The following is a 20,647-nucleotide window of genomic DNA, read 5'->3' on the forward strand; positions in this document are numbered from 1 at the left end:
TCATTTTGTGTGTTTTCTTTCCATTGAACATACCCAGCAGTAATCATATGCCACTATGCAGACATGTTTGTCATCAGAGTCACTTCTTTTTAAAAGGATGCACAAGGATTTGGTTGGAACCACACACTGACCTGTCAGGATCAGCGCTGTGCTGCCTGCAAGTCATCCTGCTATGCACATATTGCTTAAAGGGTCATTTGATGAGCGCCCACAAAGTCAAAGTAAAATTTGCCGATGACGCTAAAGCTACAGACTACCTGAACTTCCTTGTATGCTATAATGTTTTCGTATACCTCTCTGAGGCTTATGCTCTACATTCACATCACCTTACAGTTGACCTGTGAGAAAACCTAAGAAATACAAAAGTAAACAAATAAATAATAACAATAAAAACTCCTTGGGTCCATACACATCATTAATATTGACAGTGACTCCAGTCTTTGCATCAAGGATGAGGTGAAGGTTTCTGTGTTGGAGGAGCAGGAGGCGCTCGACACTAAACAGTACAGAGTGAAGAAAAACATTTGCAGATTATCATGTTCTCCTGTCAGGTGAAAGATAATTCATACAGTTATAATCATCATCACCCACTTCCCATGTATCAATTTAGTCCCCAAAACAATGTGCATAAATACAGAGGATTGTTTTTATAAAGAGCACATACCGGTCTTAGTCGACTGCTGGAGAAGTTCAGAGAATGGTAGCTGCTGCCTGCAGTGTCTGATGGGACAACACACACACACTGACAGCCTTACCATCTTAACTCACACGCTTAGATAGCATTACATGGCATGAAAATGAAGCAGATGAACCAACAAACGCTAATCTATGGCTGAAGTAAAGTTTGACACAACTCACCAACCGAGTTGTCTGTGACCCTCGGTGGAATTATCTGCTGCTTGTTCTCCACCCAGTGAGGTGGAGTAGCACTAAGAGCTCCACCACAGCCAGGGTTGGAAGGGATTGGGATGGAGGGAGCCGAGGGAGGCATGGAAGTAGGGGGGAGAGGCTGGAGAAAAGAATTACAATAAATATTATAGGAGCAACAAAGCCAATCAGAAAACAAAATCAACAGAAATTAGTTGAGTTGAGAAAATGTCAGAGGTGGTATAAAGCTTCTAGCGTTATGTGATTTCTGTAATATCATCTAGAAAAGTCATGATTTACAGAATTACAGGATCATGAAACAGTAAAATACAGTGTCACCTCCTCCTCCTTATTCTCTTCTTCCCCTTCATCATGAACGATTTCCACCACCAACGATGGAAAGAGACCGATCTGTCCATTTATCTCTCCCTCCCAAAACCCATCATCCACCTGCAAAACAAAACATTCATGGAGACAATTCAGTGAGATACATACAATTAAAAGTTAGAATAGAACGGTTCAAAACAAGAACAATTCCAGCATAACCTTATGAAGCAACCCTTCCTTCTACAAATACTAGCTTTTGTAGGGCTTTAACCTTTTATAGGGCACTCATTGAAATACTTTGAAATTCAAAGTGTCAACCCCTATATTGCTATTGGAGGACATCACAACACTTATTTACTGTTGTGACAATTAAATTTCATGTTTAGCTCATATCAAGTGGAGCCATAGTACAGCCACGTAGAGCCTAAGTAAATCCAGATTGGGCTGGTAAGTCTTTTACGATTTGTGGTGTTAAGTTTAGGCAATGGAAGACTGCGTTTTCTGAGGCTTTAGGCCCTACATTAACAGATAATCCTCACCTCTGCATGTTGACAGCGAATCAGGTGAATTAGTGCCCCCTCCTGGAAGGAAAGCTCCTCTGCACTCTGGGCCTGGTACGAGTACAGAGCTCTGGCTACACCTGACACAGGATGTAAGACAAATATCGGTTAGTTTGGCGGGATAGTCTGAGAACATATAATAAGGCCAGATGCAGCCTATTACTCATCAATAATAGAGACAAATAACAACAACCCTAGGTTTCTTTTGGTTTCTGCACTATAGCAAGCCACAGTTCTGTGGAGCCGTGTATTCCTACAGACCTCAATAGTAATGACTTCATGAACTTCTTCAATGACAAGATTCTGACTATTAGAGGCAGGATTGATGTTCTCCTGGCCTCGGCCATTGTCGGTCCATCCCCAGGTGTGGTGGACTTGCAGGCGGTTGCGGGCCCTGATGTTTGTCTGGATGGATTTTTTCCCATTAACCTCCACCAATTGTCTTCAACGGTTTCTGCTTCTAAATCTTCTACCTGTCTCCTGGACCCTGTTCTGACAAGGCTGCTTAAAGAAGTTTTACCTTTAATTATTATCTCTCTACTAGATATTATTAAAGTGTCTTTACTAGCAGCTCATGTACCACAGTCTTTCAAAGTGGCTCTTCTCAAGAAGCCCACTCTCGATTCAGAGGGGTTTGCTAACTACAACACAGATTTCTAACCTTCCCTTCCTCTCTAAAATCCTAGAAAAAGTTGTCACAAATCAGTTGTGTGACTTTCTACACAACAATAGTTTATTTGAGGAGTTTCAGTCAGGATTTAGAAAGCACCATAGCACAGAGACGGCACTGGTGACAATTACTAATGACCTTTCAGTTGCATCAGATCGGGGACGTGTCTCTGTACTTTTTCTGTTAGACCTTAGTAAGACTACGACAAAGTGACTACCGTATCTCCTTATTATCAGGATGTTCTGGTAAGTTTCTTGGGTCTCTCCAGTTGATACAGAATGCTGCAGCTCGTGTACTAATAAGGACAAGGAAGAGAGATCACATTACTCCTGTGTTAGCTGCTGTCCACTGGCTTCCTGTAAGATCAAGAATCACATTTAAAATCCTTCTCCTAGCCTACAAAGCCTTGATTGGTGATGCACCGTCATATCTTAAGGAAGTTTATAGTACCAAATTAGCCCACTAAAGAGATACTAGTACCATATTACCTCACTAGAGAGCTCATACTACCATATTACCTCACTGTAGGGCTCATACTACCATATTACCCTACAAGAGAGCACATGACATGCGCTTGGTAGGCATGCCCAGTTTGGTGCAGTAGCCTCGTAGTGTATTAAATGTAAACTATTAAAAGTGAAAGTACTATTGAAAGTGGTGCAGATAATTGCATTTCATCTCATGTTCGGGGATTGCACGGGGGCAGCCAATTTGAGCAACTATGCATTACATGCTTACAGGAGACTGTGTTTCAAATACAAGAAGTACTGGATACATTCAGCAGTACAGTAAATAACACATACTTGACTGACCTCTGCTCCGTGCCCTCTCTTTATACCCGGTGGGTGAGGTGGAGCTGAAAGAACTGTTTAGCTGAGTGGCATCCACTGCCGGTAGACACAGGAACTGCACATAACGTTCAGGAACATACCCCACTTGACCACACGAGTTACACACCTGGACAGAGACATAAACAAATAGAGATACAGATGAGACACTGGAAAACATTAACCATTAATCTCAATTGAATACTGATGTCTAAGACCTACATGAGACCATCTGCAAGAATATATATTTGTTTCTGTATAGCAGTGGCAGGCCGTCAGGGCCTTCTAAGCCTTCTCTTAGCAGAATCCCAAAGTTATAGCTATTTTATAATCTATGTTACATTAGCCAGGTTAAAATACATAAAAAAGGTTTCTTGAGACCCTGGCTGTGTGATTGGTCACAGGGCCGGCGTGACCATTAACATGTGATTGGTTTGTGGAGATCACCTCCAAGCTAGAATCTCAGGACTTACTGATGACCCCTTTCCCACAGAGGTTTATGTGCGTCTGGTGAGTGAAATGCTGATTATGTTACTGTTTTATACATTTACAGTCATATTTAATCATAAACAAGCCACAACGCTGTTGTTGCTGCTGCACCTGAGGGTGCTGGTGCTTCTCCCCGCAGCCTCTTCCTACGCTAAGGTGTACACCACGGGAGAGGTTGTCGCGGCGCAGCTGTGCTGCTATGTCATGTCTGTGCAGGGTCAGTGTGGCGGTTTTCTTGATAGATTTGGACAACATGCATTGTTGTTGACCTGACGGGTTGTGCTCTGCTCTTGCTGTGCTGGCCCTCGTCAGGTGTATTTCCTCCACTGTAGTGCGCCGCAACCGTCTCGAGGTCGGCTTGGGCCGAAGGTGGCACGCCGGCTGCAGCCTCGTGCTTCAACCGCCTCGTGTGTGCGCCTCAACCACATCGCGGGTCCACGTAAAGTGCGCCAGTGGTCTGCTGCGATGTCGGCAACCCACCCGACCCGTTTAAAAACACGGACAGAGGAGTCTAACGCACATGTGAGTCAGAGGGATCTGAAACCCTGTGGCGCAATGAAAGTGAGGGCAGGCGCGTGCCGGCCGGAAGCTGCATAATTGAGCGTTGCTCAGTGGCTTCGGTCCACATCGGTCAACAGGAGCTTCTTTTTTTCTTTTTCTCGTGATTTTCCTCCATGCTTTGGTGATGTGTGGGTTTTTGCTGTCCACACATGTATGAACGTGCCGTGTATTGAGTGTGTCGGTCTGTGACAGTCACTCCAGTGACACTTTTTCCCCCCTGTCCACCCGTGATGTGGACTATACGGCACTCATTGAAGGCCTAGGTCTGAAACCCACGGCCCGCCACTGCTGTACCTATAGAAGTATCTGACAGCAGGGAATCCTTCTCTGTACATATACCATATGCGGTTACAATGTAACAAACCAAACTACAAAACTACCTTCAGCCAGTCCTCCATGTCTCCATCCTCAATTACTTGAAGCTCCTCCCCCTCCATGATTGACAGCTCATCTGACTGGCTGGCCTACAAGAAGTAACATTCTTTCGTCATCAGGAATTCTTTCAACCTTTCCCAACTGCAATATCATATTTACAGAAAAACTGTCCACTGAATACAACTGCAGTTCAAGAAAAGAAAAAGAGAGGTGCAAAGTTGTGATTTGATTACTTTTGTTCATTTAAAAAGCATGGAGTGAATTCTGAATGGGAAGTGCTGACCTTAAAATTAGAAAATGTTTGTTTCTTTTTCAGAGTCAAACCACCTCTAAACTGCACACGTGAATATTTAATTGATCTCTACCTGATAGCTGTAGACTACTCTGCAGGCTACAGGGTAAATACAAACTGCAGATGCTGGCACTGGATCTGCAAAGATCTCTCCATTCTCATCGTAGTCCTCAAAGTCAGTCAGCTCAAACTCATCCTCCTAAAAAGACACAATGAAAATGTTAAGTAATGTACGAACCGGGTTGTTTATATGAATAAAGTAATATATGAACCGGGTTGTTTATGTGAATAAAGTAATATATGAACCGGGTTGTTTATGTGAATAAAGTAATATATGAAGCGGGTTGTTTAATCGTCTGCATGACGACACTGTCAGAACACAGATGAAGTGTTTCAGATGCTTCATTGTGGTGCAGATTGACTACAACGTTGTAGTTTCACGCTGCAGACAGACTGACGTCACTAACATCGCCTGCCGTCGCGTCAGAACGACGTCGTTAGTGAAAGTGGAGCCTGATCCTCTGAACACTCGGTTGTCTTTTCCTAACTCCTCCTGAAGTCTCCTTCTGATCTTTCCTTGACCCCGTGACGTTTCCACAGAGGTCAAGGACGAGTGCTGAGGGTTAGACGTCAGGAGGAGATTATTTGACTATTGGACCGCAGCTGCAGACGATAGGCACATGAGGGTGATGGGGACCAGGTGGAAACAATCAGGAATGAGGGAGACAGACGAGTGACACATGAGGAAGAGGAAGGGCAAGTGACCTGAAACGAAAGGGAGTTAGGCTTTCAAAATAAAACAGGAAATGACAAGACAAAAACCCCAGACAAGACAACCGTCACCGCAGTGTGACAAAAACATTGATAATAAAAGAGAATGTGTTCATCTCTCCGTGAACGGCTGTATCAGTTCTTGACAAATTTGACTTTTAAAGGACATTTATTTTTCCTATCATCAAGTCTCATTAAGAGCCAACACCAACAATGATTGTATCCTATTCACAAGGATTGTGTGTGTATCAAAGCCTTATATTTAATTTCCCTCAGTTTTGGACACACACATTGTTTCTGTTGACTCAATCCCACATAAAACGTCCTGCTACTTCATTCTGGAAAACAATCCCCAACAAATGCCATATTGATATCACTAAGTTTGAGTAAGATTTAATTAAAAAAGGTCTTAGGTCTTAAAGTTTTTAGCTTTTGGGGAAAATTCATGAGTCTGTGTGTTTGCATACTGAAACGTCTTCAGTCGACTTCCTCTGTTCACTGAGGTGTCTCTCTCTCTCCAGCTCCTCCTCTGCCTGGTTCATGGCGTTGTGAAGCCACAGCTCAATTCCTGTGATGCTGTTAGACAACAAAGCCAGACGGGCCTCTGCCTTCACCCTGCTGAGCTGAGACAGGAAGAAAACCAAACCAGTCAGACAATCACACACACAGGCAGCAGCTGGCCTTTGTTATTACTTTTTGAAATTGGCGCTTCACCTCATGAACTTTTTAATTTCCTATTTTGCTGGTACAGTTGTCCCTCTCTACAACGCGGTTCACCTTTTGTGGACTCGCTGTTTTGCTTCTTTTTTTTTTACAGCGAATGAAGATGCATTGTGTTCTGCGCCCTGATTGGCTGAGGGACTGTACACCTTGTGATCAGTCTCCTCGTGCAGCGTCTCCTGTACAGGACAGAATACGTCCAGATAAAAAGTCAGCGGAGCGGCCGGACAAAGAGGCGGTCAGAGGACCATAGATAGACGAGTAAAATGAAATTTCTTTCAAATGTTTGGGCTTATTTTTTTAAATCTGCGAAAGTTTGAACTTTGAGAGTGTTTAAATAAGAGAGAAATGTGAGAAAAAGTTAGTGCCTGTCTGTGAAAAGTGTATAAGAGTGTGTGGTTAGGGGTTTTACGGCCTTAAAACATGTAGAATAATGGTAAAAAATAAAGCTGATTACTTCGGTTATTTTTGGAATAAACGAGGGACCGCTGTACACTTAGGGGAACTGCGTTGGCCGATGTGAAAATACAAATCTACTGATGTCTACTCATGAAGTACAGTGCTTTTCAACCTTTTTGAGCCGCGGCACATTTCTACGATAAAAGAATTGCGCAGCACACCAACAACCCAAAAAGTTACAAAATGCCCCATTGTAGCATAATACAGCACATATGGAGGTAATTATTGTAGGTAATACCTCACAGTACTACTAGTAACTCCATGTGTGAGTCTTTGTTGTGAAACAGAATGAGTGCAGATACGTGAGCCATCAGGTTGTATCAGTATTAGTGGCTGCAGTGAGCTGCTTTCCTCTACGTTCTCATCTTTTTTAAAAGGCTTGGAGACTTGATATATATACTTGATATGGCCTAACGAAGATCTCAGAAAGATCAGCTTTTGGCAAATTGCCAAGAAGAGTTGCTCATGCACAGCCTATTAATGGTGAACATTTAAAACCAGCATTTCCTCTTGGTATTACAGGCGGTGTAATAAATTCTGACTTAAAGGAAACATGGTGTTCATTTATTTTAGTGACAACCACAAAGTGTGCAGGCTTTGTCACCGCGGGGCTGTTTTCGGTCTTTTGGAAGATTATTTCCAGAGACTCTCCACATGGGAAGTCAGACGCGTCCATTTATGGAGCTCCGCTCCACTTATAGCACTGGAATCTCTTTCTTTCCACAAGAGGAGGCGACATGTGATGAAGTATTAGTTAGTAGTCCAGTGTTGAGTGTGTGTGAATGGGGAAATGTTTTTGGTCACAACACTGTTCTACACAGAGTTGCCAATTATCGTTATCAAAAAAGGTTTATGAAACATTCCTTAAACAATCATCTTCTGATGATATCGTTTTCCTACAGATTTCTTTCTCATGGATACATCTGACCACTCCGGCCTACTACACGGACCTCCGCAGATAGAATGTTACTGTATTGTTTTATTCTTATTTGGTTTTATATTCTTTATCGGTGTATCAGTGCTTTCTTCTATACAGGAAAGGAAGAGGGAGATACTGAGAGCTGAATGGTAGCAGGACATGGTGATGAGTAGGAAGGACTTCTCTATACCTTGGCCTTCCTGACACTGTCCTGCACCTCTGCTTTCTTCTGCTCCACACTAAAGCCCGTCTCCCCTGACAAGAGCTTCAACCGACTCTCTAACATCTGGAGAGCCTGACAGAGAAATACAGAGATAAACAATTATCTGGCCATAAAAACACAGTGTTTTTTATGGTCTGCCTATAATACATGAATTTAGGAATAATAATACAAAAACTTTTAGAGGGAGTAGAAAAGATTCTGAGGGCCACTGCTTCAAGCAGTCATTAGCTGCGGTGTGTCCGGGTTTCCCAACTTTAAAGTCAACGTCTCACCCTCTCTCCATGGGTGATGATCTTGTAGTCTTTAGCAGCTTTTGTAGCCCATTTCTTGGCCTCTTTGACCAGCCAGCCCTCTGCTTCTGCAGCACAAACCTCCTGCAGAGCAGACACCTGCACAAAGAGAGACAAAGATATTATTCATTCCTAAGCTTGTGTGTGTCATCTTGTACACATCCAGTGCAACTCCAGTGCCTTTGTTACATTTTTAATGGCACAGGTATGGGACTGTGGCACTGGACGGTGTTATATCATAAAGTTATTCTGTACATGTTATTGTTTCCACCCACAACACATGCCTAGTTATTGTTTAGGCTTGGTTATAAACATTCTTGTAAATGCCTTCCAATATGTAAATGACACACAAACATGAAAGCACACCTTGTCATGTGGGGCTGCATGGAAGGTGAATTCAGGGATTTTGCTGAAGAAGATAGATTCTTGAAGAAACTGCAGAACGTTTCTCTCTCTGGTCACCTGAGAATACAGCAAGCAATCAATGTCGACCAGGAAAAACAAAACAATTCTTTCTCCCCTATCCTTTTCAAGAAGAAGATATCCAGAAGTAGTTTGAGAGGTTTGTAAATGTTTGTTCTGACGATATAGGACAGGTCTGTGTGTGCGTCTCAAGCAAACACAACAGCACATAGCAGACATAGTTTCGCTGTATCACTGGGGTGTGGCTGGACAAGAAGACAGTGTTTTCTTCTATGCCACCTTTGGAACATCACAAACTGAAGACCTGGGTGTTAAAATGCTTTCCACCAACTCACACCACTTATGAGGGGATCCACCTCAGATATCACTAAGTTGCTACATTAGTGGAGACATTTTGTGTATGTGTTAGATTTTCTTATGTCAACTTTTGTTCCTTGAGCCGAGAAACCAGTAAGCCTCTCTTGGAAACGGTTACTTCTATGCTACTATATCCCAGCTTTTTTTTGTATCTCTCATTTCCTTGACATTTACAGTTTTTTTGTCCCGTAGTTATGACCTTTGCCTTTGTGCATTCCTGCTCTTTCCCGATGTCATAACCTTGCTGTAACCCCTCAATCCATAACCTGCGAATATGATTGTCAGCGCTTTAGTTATTGAAACTGGTGGATACCACAAGGCTGTTGACATTGCTTAAGGACACCAGCAACACAATACACACATCCACATGTACCTTAGCAACACTCTCCCATATCGTGCTGTATAGTTTGTGAACAGCCAGGCAGGTGTCCATCTCTGTCCCACACAGCAGGGTCAAATAACTTCTGAGATCATCGTAAACATCACCGTCCATTTGCTGATGAGAGAAATACAGAACAAGAGTGAATTGAAATGTCAGAAGTGTTTATAATTTCACACACACTGCTGTCTCCAGGGGAACCAGGACACACACTGCTGTCTCCAAGGGAACCAGGACACACACTGCTGTCTCCAGGGGAACCAGGACACACACTGCTGTCTCCAGGGGAACCAGGACACACACTGCTGTCTCCAGGGGAACCAGGACACACACGGCTGTCTCCAGGGGAACCAGGACACACACTGCTGTCTCCAGGGGAACCAGGACACACACTGCTGTCTTCAAGGGAACCAGGACACACACTGCTGTCTCCAGGGGAACCAGGACACACACTGCTGTCTCCAGGGGAACCAGGACACACACTGCTGTCTCCAGGGGAACCAGGACACACACTGCTGTCTCCAGGGGAACCAGGATATTTATTTATACATTTATTTAAGCTTTTATTTATTTATTCCTGCATTTGTTCATGCATATATTTATTTATACTTAAGTGATTTTAAGTCCTCCATCGATTTTTTTTTTGCAGGTTTTCAGAGCTTTTTGGTGATTTTAAGACATTCTGCCTTGATTTTCATCCAGAACATCGGCTCTCCGGCAGACTTGAAACGTACAATAAAGTTTCATTTTTGGGTGAACGTCCCGTAGCCTCTTCATATGTGTCAAGAGTAAGAGGCTCAAATGCACAGACGGATGTATTCGGCCTTTTTTTCAAAATAAAACTGGCCTTGATTTTTTTTTTTCAGTTTTTTTTTCATTCTTTCTGTGCGGCCCGATACCAAGGCGACGTTGGTCACTCGCTCACAGACGAAGATGTTTTTGAGAGTGATTCAACAGCATGGCACCAACATGTAAATCCTTTAAAGGAGTATATTGATATTGTTTTTTATTCCCATGTGACTATTATGCACCTGAGCCGCAGAGTTAGTTTAAGTTATGTTACTTATCTTATTATTTTGTTAAGCACCTTCAACACCCCTACACACACACACACACACACACACACACACACACACACACACACACACACACACACACACAATCACACACCCAGCATGCAACACTGCTGTCTCCATACTATCTCAGGTTCAAACTGCTCCATCTTTTCATTAAATACATTGGAGATGTTGAGAATGTTCCTTGATTTGGGTTGCGGCTTGTCATTAAGGGTGATGATGGGTCCCAGAGCCAGACCAGCTGAGACCCACTGCTCTGGGGGTCTAGGTGCTCTAAGAGACCCACTGCTCTAGGGGTCTAGGTGCTCTGAGAGACCCACTGCTCTAGGGGTCTAGGTGCTCTGAGAGACCCACTGCTCTAGGGGTCTAGGTGCTCTGAGAGACCCACTGCTCTAGGGGTCTAGGTGCTCTGAGAGACCCACTGCTCTAGGGGTCTAGGTGCTCTGAGAGACCCACTGCTCTAGGGGTCTAGGTGCTCTGAGAGACCCACTGCTCTAGGGGTCTAGGTGCTCTGAGAGACCCACTGCTCTAGGGGTCTAGGTGCTCTGAGAGACCCACTGCTCTAGGGGACGAGGCTGGAAATGTATATGAAGTAAATAATGGAAGAGTCGGCTGTGTTTTGTGCACTGCAGAGAAAACATGCAGGAAATGACACATAACTCTGTATGAACTTCCTTTTGTGTGTCTGTGTGTGTGTGCATATGTCTGTGTGTGCATACGTGCGTGCACGTGCATGTGTCTGTCTGTGTGTGTGTGTGTATGCATGGGGGCGTCCGTGTGTGTGCATACGTGAGGGTGTGAGTGTGTCTGTGTGTTTGCATGTGTGAGTGTGCATATGTGCGTGCATGTGTGTGTGTGTGTGTGTGTGTGCATGTGTTTGTGCATGCGTGCGTCCGTGTGCACACACGTGTGTGTGCGTGCATGTGCGTGTGTGTGTGCAAACATGTGTGCGTGCGTGCGTGCGCGTGTGTTTTACCTTCATAATGTCTGGTAAGTCGTTGGTGTAGTAGTGCTGGTACTGGCCGTTGACTGCTGATAACGCCAGCAGATACTCGTTACGTACTTCAGTCAAGCGGTTGTCGCACTCTCTCAGCCGCGAGCTGAGCTGCACACACAACATGCAACCAACATCACAAACTTTAACATGAAAATTGGAATAAATATATCGAATATAGACCAGTGTAAACCATTCAGATTTATGTAATGCATTTATGACAACTTGTGTTAAGACTATTTGGCAATGAAACAATATATTTGTATCCATATAAATATGGATATGGATACCCAAGTAATAAGCTGCCGCATAATTTAAACTCATCCGTCCCTGATACCAAATGCAGCCTTTTTGAGTTGATTGTTTTGTCTTAATGGCTGGACACAGCAGAGGCAACATTAATCCTGTCCCAGCTGATCTCGGAGACAACACAGAGCTTTTTGGTTGTCTTGGTTCATTCACTTTGATCTTCTCTGTTGGAGTAAAAACTGCTCAACAAAACAACAATGTTGTGCTGACAGTTTGACTTTTTCTCAAACAAATTGCTAGCTTGCAAGCACCAGTTCATGAGTATACCTATCACACAGCTTCAGGCCCTCGTCTTGTGACCGCTGCATTACAGCTGCAGGGTTACTGCGAGTAGTTGAGTCTGAGGGACCTGCTCAGCTCTCAACAGGAGACATACAGAAACTAGCAGAGGAACATAGTGGAGCATTTAGCCGATAAAGAGCTATTCCCTCGGCTGCATAGGAAACCACACTAGAAACTAAAAGGAAGTTAAGTAAATCAGGGAATATTGAACTCACATTAATTAAACACAACTCTGTTTGCGAACATGTTAAAGGCTGAACATGTTTGCTCAGATTGTTTTCATGTTTTTCTATCCTCAAGTTTTATTTAGCTTGACCATGAAGTGTGTCGAAGGTGCACACTTCATCTTTTGAAGAGATGCTGTAAACGGCCTGGTATAATATTCAAATCAAATAGTGTGCTCATGATGATGTTGAGTGTATTCAGGAAAAACTAATTGAAAATAAAACATTGTTAAAATCAAGTTCCTTATCTTTACTGTTCATGTTCAAATAACATTTGCAGAAAGAAAACCCAAAGTAAATTGCAAGCTGTACTTGAACTATTTGGAGCAAATTCATGGTCTTCAGCTTTTCCCCCTTAATAGTCTCGATCACTATATATATATATATATATATATATATATATATATATATATATATATATATATATATATATATATAGAATTTATAATTACCCTATGTCTTGCTGACACAGAGAAAATGAAGTATAAATGCATTTTCATACTTATTCAATGAGATACTGTGGCTCGCAGCTTCATTCTGTCTCAAGACTGTCTGAGTCTGTTCTGCAGACCCCGCCCCCACTCATTTATATGCAAAGTTTCCACAAGTCTATTGGCTATACGAGCCGCCTGTCATCAGAGCTGTAGCGCATGACAGGCCTGTCCCATATATGGAGGAATAGACCCTGTTCTTCATCGCTGACTCTCATTGGCTAAAGTAGCTTGTCTGTCAGGACGTGAAGCTCCTATTGGCTCAAGTGAGGGTTCATTGGAAAGGTTGGGTGTAGTGGCCATTTGTCCCGTAAATAAAAATAAATATGAATCAAAAAGCCACTGATGCACCGTAGGTGTGTCATTCACGCAGCTCATGCAGGGTCCATGCGGGAGTTCCGGTTTTACTGATGTTTTAGTGTAACTTAAACAAACAAACTAAGAAAAGAACAAAATTACCCCCGATGCCGTCCTGATCTGTCGTTGTTGCTATCGCTATCGCTGCTGCGGCTGCTGTCTTTGCTGCTGGTAAATATCATCGGCCTACCCAGGTGCATCACGGTCCTGTACCTGTCTACTCCTTCACATACACACAGCGCTACCCAACTAACAAACAAAGACTCAGTAAAGTATCAAAGAAAAAACTATCCTAATACACCAACTAAACTTACCTAAATAAACAAAGAACTATAACTAAACAATATTACTTGTGAATAAAATAAACTTATAATATGAGGAAATAGCTCCTGCAGTTCGGCTTCAGCCTCCATTTTGAGTACATGTTTATTTCTGTGTTCCAAAGGAGACGTGAGTTACATCCAGAAACACGGCGACATTGTTTCATATCTCTAGTTGATATGAGCGATGCAACACCAGTCCGTGGATATTTATAGTAAAATCAGGTGTTTTGGACTAGATTTTTTCTTTTGATTGGACATTTTTACAACGTAAGAAGACCGTTTTTGTTGGACTGTTATGGATATATGGATCATAAATGAGGCTTCATCGGTGAGTTGCCTGCATTTGCATGTTGTTTATTTGCTTGTTGTTGTCTAGACAAATGCGTGAGCTGTGGCTGCTGTGGGGGTCGCAGCTTGACGTGGTCAGGCTGGTTGGACACACAAGAACCGGAGCTTTCCGCCGCGCTGGTATTTTCAAACTATAAATAGCAAAATATCAAACAAATTGTCTGTGGACAGGACGTGCGTGTCCCACACACGTCCAAGTCACGTTATCAAGACTCATGTTTCTTAACAAGATGTAAAAGCTCGAGAAGAAACGTGTGATTTTGGGCTCTACTGTATATTTACTGTGTAAATAAAGTTGACTAGACTGGAATATGTCTGCAATATGTTGAGTTGACTGTTATGACTGAAACAAACAGCACCTGGTCTCATGGTGTGTTGTTCTGTAGCTCATTTCTGTTATGTACACTCAAATTACAACATAGCTTATTTCAGATTCATACCTTCGTGGTCATCTTTTGAAGTCCTGTTTTAAAGTGGAAAATCCCATGTTCACTCTTTCTGGCTCTGGAAGACATAGTTAAAACATATTGATGACATATAAGACGTAAATGAAATAAAATACAATAACACAATACATAGTATTGTCACACATTATGTAAAAGCTTTGTTCCATCAGTGTCGTTGAAAGTATAAAGAGTATACTCTTTTTACTCATCTAATCTCTTCCGTCAGTCTAACTTTGTTTTAGATATCAATCCCTCAGCCAACTCAACACCTATGTCACTCGCTCGGAGACGAAGGTGTTTCTGAGCGCGAGACTCTACTGCAACACTACTGATGTTCACACCCCATCGTATGTTCTGTTCTACAATATAACTCCAGTTTCTTTATTGTGTGGTCTTCCTCTGTTGACATTTGTTCCTGAAGTCTCTGTAGTTATGCTGTAACCATCTGATACCAGCCCAGAGTCAAGCGCATTCAAACCATGTGTTACAATCGCAGGATCATCTTATTCCATGTGTCCATCCAGGCAAATTGATGGATCCAAATGATAAAAAAAACAAAACATATGATGTAATTTCTTTGTAATCATCCACAATAATGTTTAGTGTATGGGTATTTTTCCAAGTTGGCCACCGACTGTTGGATACCTGCAATGCATTGAGTATATTGAGTGGGCCGGTCTGACAGTAACTCCCGAAACCCTGAACTACTACTGCTCGTTGTTCTTTGCTCTTGGGTCCAGCCCCGCACAACCATGACACAATCTTTTCCAATGAAAGTAACCAGCACGAGCACCAACATTGCCTAAAGTTGCCAGATGTCATCTTCTCATTTGTCTTTTGTTGATGTCACTCCACATCCATTGGCTTTAAGCTTACGGTGGAGAACCAAACCCAATCAACACACAGAAAGAGAGGCTTAGTTCTGGCTTAACTCATTTAAATATGGCAGCCAGATCACAAATGTTCTCATTTTACAGCTGAACAGTAAACTAAAAATATGGTTCTGAAAACATTTAAAGCAAGAAAAAAGTAATGCAGTAATTTACTTATTTTTTACCACACTGCCTAGTTTGACGGAGCTTTGTGAGCCTGCTGCCTTGCCAAGGAAGGACTCATTTGCATAAAGTTCAGGTTGACTAGTGATGCGCAAATTCAGATACGGTGAATGGTCAATAAATTCCCTGTGTCGTACACTGCCAAAACAGCCCTTCTAGAAAGACGCAAAACAATCTTGTATTCAATCAAATCATCCTACATCAAGCAAAAATGCCAATGGGGTAAGCTTTTGTTGCTTGACAATATTTCTTAAAATAAGCCCAAAATTTTTGGCTGTGAAAGACTAAAATATGACTTTCAACTAGACAGAAAATCTTAAATTAAGCCAAATTCCAAAAGTCCAACAGCAATGACAGGCAGCGCCGGGGTTTAAACCTCCGATCTCCTGATTGAAAGACGGGCATCCACTGAACCTCCTGTCCTGTACATAACAAATTGATGAGGTGTCAGTTGCCGATGCTGCAGGATACTGCATGTTCTTTTGTGTTTCAGGATACAATTGAGTCAAGGGTCATATCATTTTGGCAATTTTTTTCCTTTTGTTTTGTTTATGGGCCATGAAGTTTTCATTCAGCGTGGTTATTTGTATTGTTGTGTGTTGTATAGACCAGTCTGCTGTCATCTTAATACACTGCCTGGCCAAAAGAAAAGTGTCCACCTGGATTTAACTACTACTGCCTACTGTACCAGCCTGTGGGGGCAGTGCGATGATCTGGGGTTGCTGCAGTTGCTCAGGTCTCGGTTCAGCAACGACCAGGTTCAGCAACGACCAGGTTATTCCATCAATGTTTTCTTCCCTGATGGCATAGCATACTGCAAGATGACAATGCAGGATGTATGGGGCTCAGATTGTGAAAGAGTGGTTCAGGGAGCATGAGACATCATGTTCACACACGGAGTCCAGACCTGAACCCCATTGAGAGTCTCTGACGTGCTGGAGAAGCTTTGCAGCGGTCAGACTCTACCATCATCAACACAAGATCTGAGGAATTAATGCAACACTGGATGGAAATGAATCTTGTGACATTGCAGAAGCTTATTAAAACAATGCCACAGAGAACGCTGCCGTAACCAAAGCAAAAGGCACTCCAACCAAATATTAGTGTGTGTGACCTTTTTTTTGGTGCCGACTTTTTTTTTTGTCCAGGCAGTGTATGTTGGACATGAAGCACCAAGTTCTGCCCTGCAATAATAAAACAAATTATAATAATAATAAAAAATAAAAAAAAACTTGAATTGTCCTTGTTTCAAGGAGGTTGTGTTGGTTGCATTCTGTGCATGTTGCAAATAAGCCGTGAGGAACAGCGACAGAGGCAACAACAATAATAATGATAATACTTGGAAATGGGTCTATTGCCACTTTCATTGAAGCCACTGATCTCTTTCACGGGTTCGATCATCTGTTAGACCATCATGTTTGTTTACCTGGTCTGTGCATCAGCAGCTTTCTCTCTGGCAACATTGGCATTGTGACTGAGTTGGTGGTAGCTCTTCTTGATCCTGTGCAGCTCTTGCAAAGCATCCACCACTTCTCCCTGGACTCTTTGGAGCTGCTCCAGGCTCTTCCACGTACACACAGCAAACATCCATTCAGCCATCAGTGACCATTGGTATGTCGGTCTCAGTGTAATGTCGCAGTCAGTGTTCGTATACTGGTTTACTGTCTGCAGCTCTCTCACTTTCTTAGCTCGGATGTCCTTTGCATTGCGATGACTTCTGGAGGCTTGTCCAATCAGCTGGCGGTATTCCTCTGCAGCAGCTAGTCGTGATGCCGCAGACTGAGCTGTACCATCTACCACTGACCGCCACACACCAAACACACTCCTGAAAACACACAGAAATGGACTGACAATCGCTGGTTAAGGGCACTTCAAACATGTTTCTAAAAGCTCAGTCAGTAACAGTCAGTGTACATCTAAGCACCTGCCTGTAAAATGTATAAAACTGATCAATACCAATACTAATATGTGCCATGAAGAGAAATGCCTGTACCCCTTGTGTATTTTAATCTAAATAGCCAGAATGCACACTGACCAGCGTAAAGGACATATGGCTCTGATCATCCTGTTATAAGTTTGACCTGCAACAGAGATAAGTATTTAGTAGGGCTGGGCAAGCTAACGCGTTAAAAATGTGTTAACGCAGTAATCCTTCAACAGTATTAATAATTTGATCATGCGTTAACTGCATGTTGTTTGTTTTGCAGTGGGAGAGGCTTATCACTGCACACCGGAGCTGCACGTTAAATCTCTCCAGACGAGTTCAGACCTGCCGTCTTACGGCTCTCCAAGCCCCGCCCACGTGAGGTCAATCAAACATGACAAATAAATAAGATACACGCCATAAATGCAATACAATGACACTGCTTTTACTTTGAAGTGATCTATGTACGTGTGCACGTTTCTGTAGCCTCATATTGTTTTTTGTTTTGTGCTAGCATATAAAACCTAACCTTCTCGACTGTTTTCTCCTCGACTATTGCAGGGCTTCGAGAATGTCCTTCAAGGTGTCCAAATATAAGAAAGCATTGACTCAAACAGAAGTTACATGCTATATGTACACAAAAACAACGTTCCATACTCACTGAAAGTGACATCAAAGCAACAAGTCTAGTGTTGGTTTTGGTAAATAAAGTCATCCTCAAAAAAATGAAATGACAAGTATTTGATAAGAAGACAGTGTCCAGTATGTGTGTGTGTGTATATATTTACCCAGATGTGATGGCATCTGTATTTCCTCTTTGCCAGTCTCTTTTCTGGGACTGGACCGCTAATCTCTGAAGAGCCTGAAAATGCACCAGATCACAACCTCAAGAAAGACTGCAACATGTAACGACAGCTCTGCCACGAGTGGGCTTTTTCATGAATTGTGTTCAATAAGCTCATGATAATGTTATAGGAAGTTCCCACAATGCCTTGCATTATATTGTATTTATATTCAACAAATAGCACGCTCTCGTGATGAAGTATGTTTGGTTCTCGTGCTTCTTCATTCTGACCTTTGTCTCTCTTTGCATGAAGCTGTGTACATATTATTTTTTTTGCATATTTAGTTACTTGTTTGACTTGCTTTTCTCATGATTACATTGTTTTATGTTCCAGATTGTTGTAGCTGCACATCATCACAAGGCCAAAAATCTAAACCTTAAAGTGGTTATTTTAGGCATCAGGCATTCAACAACTGACCAGCAGATCTTATTTTGATTTGCTGCAAAGCTAAAGTATTTATAATATAGTTGCATTTGCATTTGTTAGTGGGCACATTTACTTACATGCATTTCCTGGAGACTTATACTTACCACTACCAGCCTAATCCCAACACTTACCTTAATTTAATCTAAACCTAAACCTTTCCTCCAACCTCAAACCAAAACGTTTTCACCCAGAAGTAGCGGTCCCCAACCACCGGGCCGCGGGTCCCTCGGTACCCTCCAGGACTTACTAATGTCACCTGGTAAATGGGTAAGTGTGAGAGGCTGTGAGGGCTTGAACTGGTGTCAATATGAATGGGTCAGCACTTTTGCTAACTGCCACCTGCAAAGGTTCTCTGATGACTCTGCAATCGTCGGCCTCATTTCCCCCGATGATGACAGGGAACTGAACCAGGACTTGATAGGACGGTGCCAGCGGAGCCGCCTCCACATCAACCGGTAAAACCAAAGAGCTGGTGGTGGACTTCTGCCGGGGTACATTCACACACCGTAGGCACAGCTACTTACGTGTCTTGACCAAGGACACATCGGCACGGCTAGTGGATCGAACTGCCGATCCTCTGATTAAAAGAAGACCCTGCTCACCACTGAAGCACAGATGCCGCTCAAAGTAGCTTTTACACTACATGTCATCATTTATCCATTCACACGGCATGATGCCCCCTGCCATCAGGACTAACTAACATTCAAACCCATTCACACACCGCAGGCAGCCTTCAGGAGCTGTTCAGGGATGAGTGTCTCGTCCACATTGACACTGTAGGAGCCGGGAATCGTACCGCCAATCTTTAGACGCTCTTTCACTGAGCCACAACTCAAGGGAGGAAGTGTGGTCGGACAACACAAAATACAGAATAATCCCAATCAACACGACATCTGTGTTGAGTCAGAGGGGAACAACAACACAGCACTCAGGCTCTGATATAGGACCTCAAATCAATAAATCATGAGCATTTCCAGTAAAAAAATAATCGCAAGTTCCAGTTATGGGACTAATAGTAGACTAGAATAGTGAATTTGTACTCACCTGGCCGTACTCTCGCTCTATCGCTGCTCGCTGCTTACTGAAGGTCCTGAGGGAACAGCATGAAGACATCACTTTGTCCTATTGATCTGTTAGCATGTGTCTCTGTCGCACAAAGGATTCATGCAGATATCCACCGTCTGAATATTATTTACTTATTTATTCATCATTGTACCTGATCTCCTCCAGCAGTTCAGTCTCCTGATGTTGTTTCATCTGCAACTTGATGAGCTGCTCTGAGAACAGCAGCTTCACCTGCTGGCTCTCCTTCACCTGCACACACACACACACACACACACACACACACACACGTACGCACGCACACACATGCACGTAAACACAAAAATGTCATTTATTTTCTTGAATCATATTCTCCATATTGTTATAGACAAAATATAAAACCAGGTTGTTTCCATAGAAATTTGTTTTTCTTGGAGTATATTGTCAAAATAAGTCTTTTGCAATAAGTATTTTATTTGTTGTGCTTTAAGTATATGTTGATGCAGATACTGACTTTGCATTATACTGTTAGTAAAATATATGATCAAATCATTTCATAAATAGAAGAAACTCTTCCACGCTGTGTCTATTATGGAGATATGGAATTATTGATCAATATTTTGTGAACTGAATGAAACTTAGGGCAACAAAATAGTGATATCATGTCATATTATGAATGAAAAGAATGTAATTTAACATCATTGCACCTGCATGAAAGTACAAGCTACACTTAACAGAACACATTGATTGTGAGTGCTTTGCGTGTCTACGGCAGGAACATATTCAAACTGAGCGATGGTGTCCTCGCCTGCAGCAGTGTTACTGCACTACGTTCTTGACGCTGTCGTTAAGTTGAGCTAAGCGTGTAGTTAATGAGATAAATAAAGATTGTACACAGTTTAAAGTCTCTATTTTAAATATTTATTAAATAGTTGTCTGTTCAGTCACTAAACCCAAAGGCGGTAACACAATGGTGATGAGCCTGATGAGCGCATTG

The 20,647-nt window shown here is 42.5% G+C and overlaps 1 protein-coding gene across 1 annotated transcript in view; it reads right to left on the bottom strand.

The window, feature by feature from the left end:
• Nucleotides 1-445: 445 nt before the first annotated feature.
• LOC137797759 (F-BAR and double SH3 domains protein 1-like) overlaps nucleotides 446-20,647 on the bottom strand; it is a 21,851-nt gene continuing 1,649 nt past the window's right edge. Inside the window, exons 2-21 of the mRNA XM_068595390.1 lie at nucleotides 19,826-19,923; nucleotides 19,654-19,699; nucleotides 18,127-18,200; nucleotides 17,095-17,239; nucleotides 16,841-16,977; nucleotides 14,354-14,417; nucleotides 11,562-11,690; nucleotides 9,504-9,626; nucleotides 8,717-8,812; nucleotides 8,333-8,449; nucleotides 8,028-8,132; nucleotides 6,207-6,362; nucleotides 5,042-5,167; nucleotides 4,682-4,765; nucleotides 3,237-3,381; nucleotides 1,734-1,834; nucleotides 1,207-1,317; nucleotides 859-1,009; nucleotides 665-720; nucleotides 446-496 (exon numbers count right to left, since the gene is read on the bottom strand). Coding sequence (XP_068451491.1) covers nucleotides 446-496; nucleotides 665-720; nucleotides 859-1,009; nucleotides 1,207-1,317; nucleotides 1,734-1,834; nucleotides 3,237-3,381; nucleotides 4,682-4,765; nucleotides 5,042-5,167; nucleotides 6,207-6,362; nucleotides 8,028-8,132; nucleotides 8,333-8,449; nucleotides 8,717-8,812; nucleotides 9,504-9,626; nucleotides 11,562-11,690; nucleotides 14,354-14,417; nucleotides 16,841-16,977; nucleotides 17,095-17,239; nucleotides 18,127-18,200; nucleotides 19,654-19,699; nucleotides 19,826-19,923 — 2,115 coding nt within the window. The remainder of the gene's footprint in view (nucleotides 497-664; nucleotides 721-858; nucleotides 1,010-1,206; nucleotides 1,318-1,733; nucleotides 1,835-3,236; nucleotides 3,382-4,681; nucleotides 4,766-5,041; nucleotides 5,168-6,206; nucleotides 6,363-8,027; nucleotides 8,133-8,332; nucleotides 8,450-8,716; nucleotides 8,813-9,503; nucleotides 9,627-11,561; nucleotides 11,691-14,353; nucleotides 14,418-16,840; nucleotides 16,978-17,094; nucleotides 17,240-18,126; nucleotides 18,201-19,653; nucleotides 19,700-19,825; nucleotides 19,924-20,647) is intronic.

This window comes from Clinocottus analis, unplaced genomic scaffold (genome assembly GCF_023055335.1).
Source record: "Clinocottus analis isolate CAN_PGR_092001 unplaced genomic scaffold, fCliAna1.0.p SCAF_10, whole genome shotgun sequence".
NCBI classification, from domain to species: Eukaryota; Metazoa; Chordata; class Actinopteri; order Perciformes; family Cottidae; genus Clinocottus; species Clinocottus analis.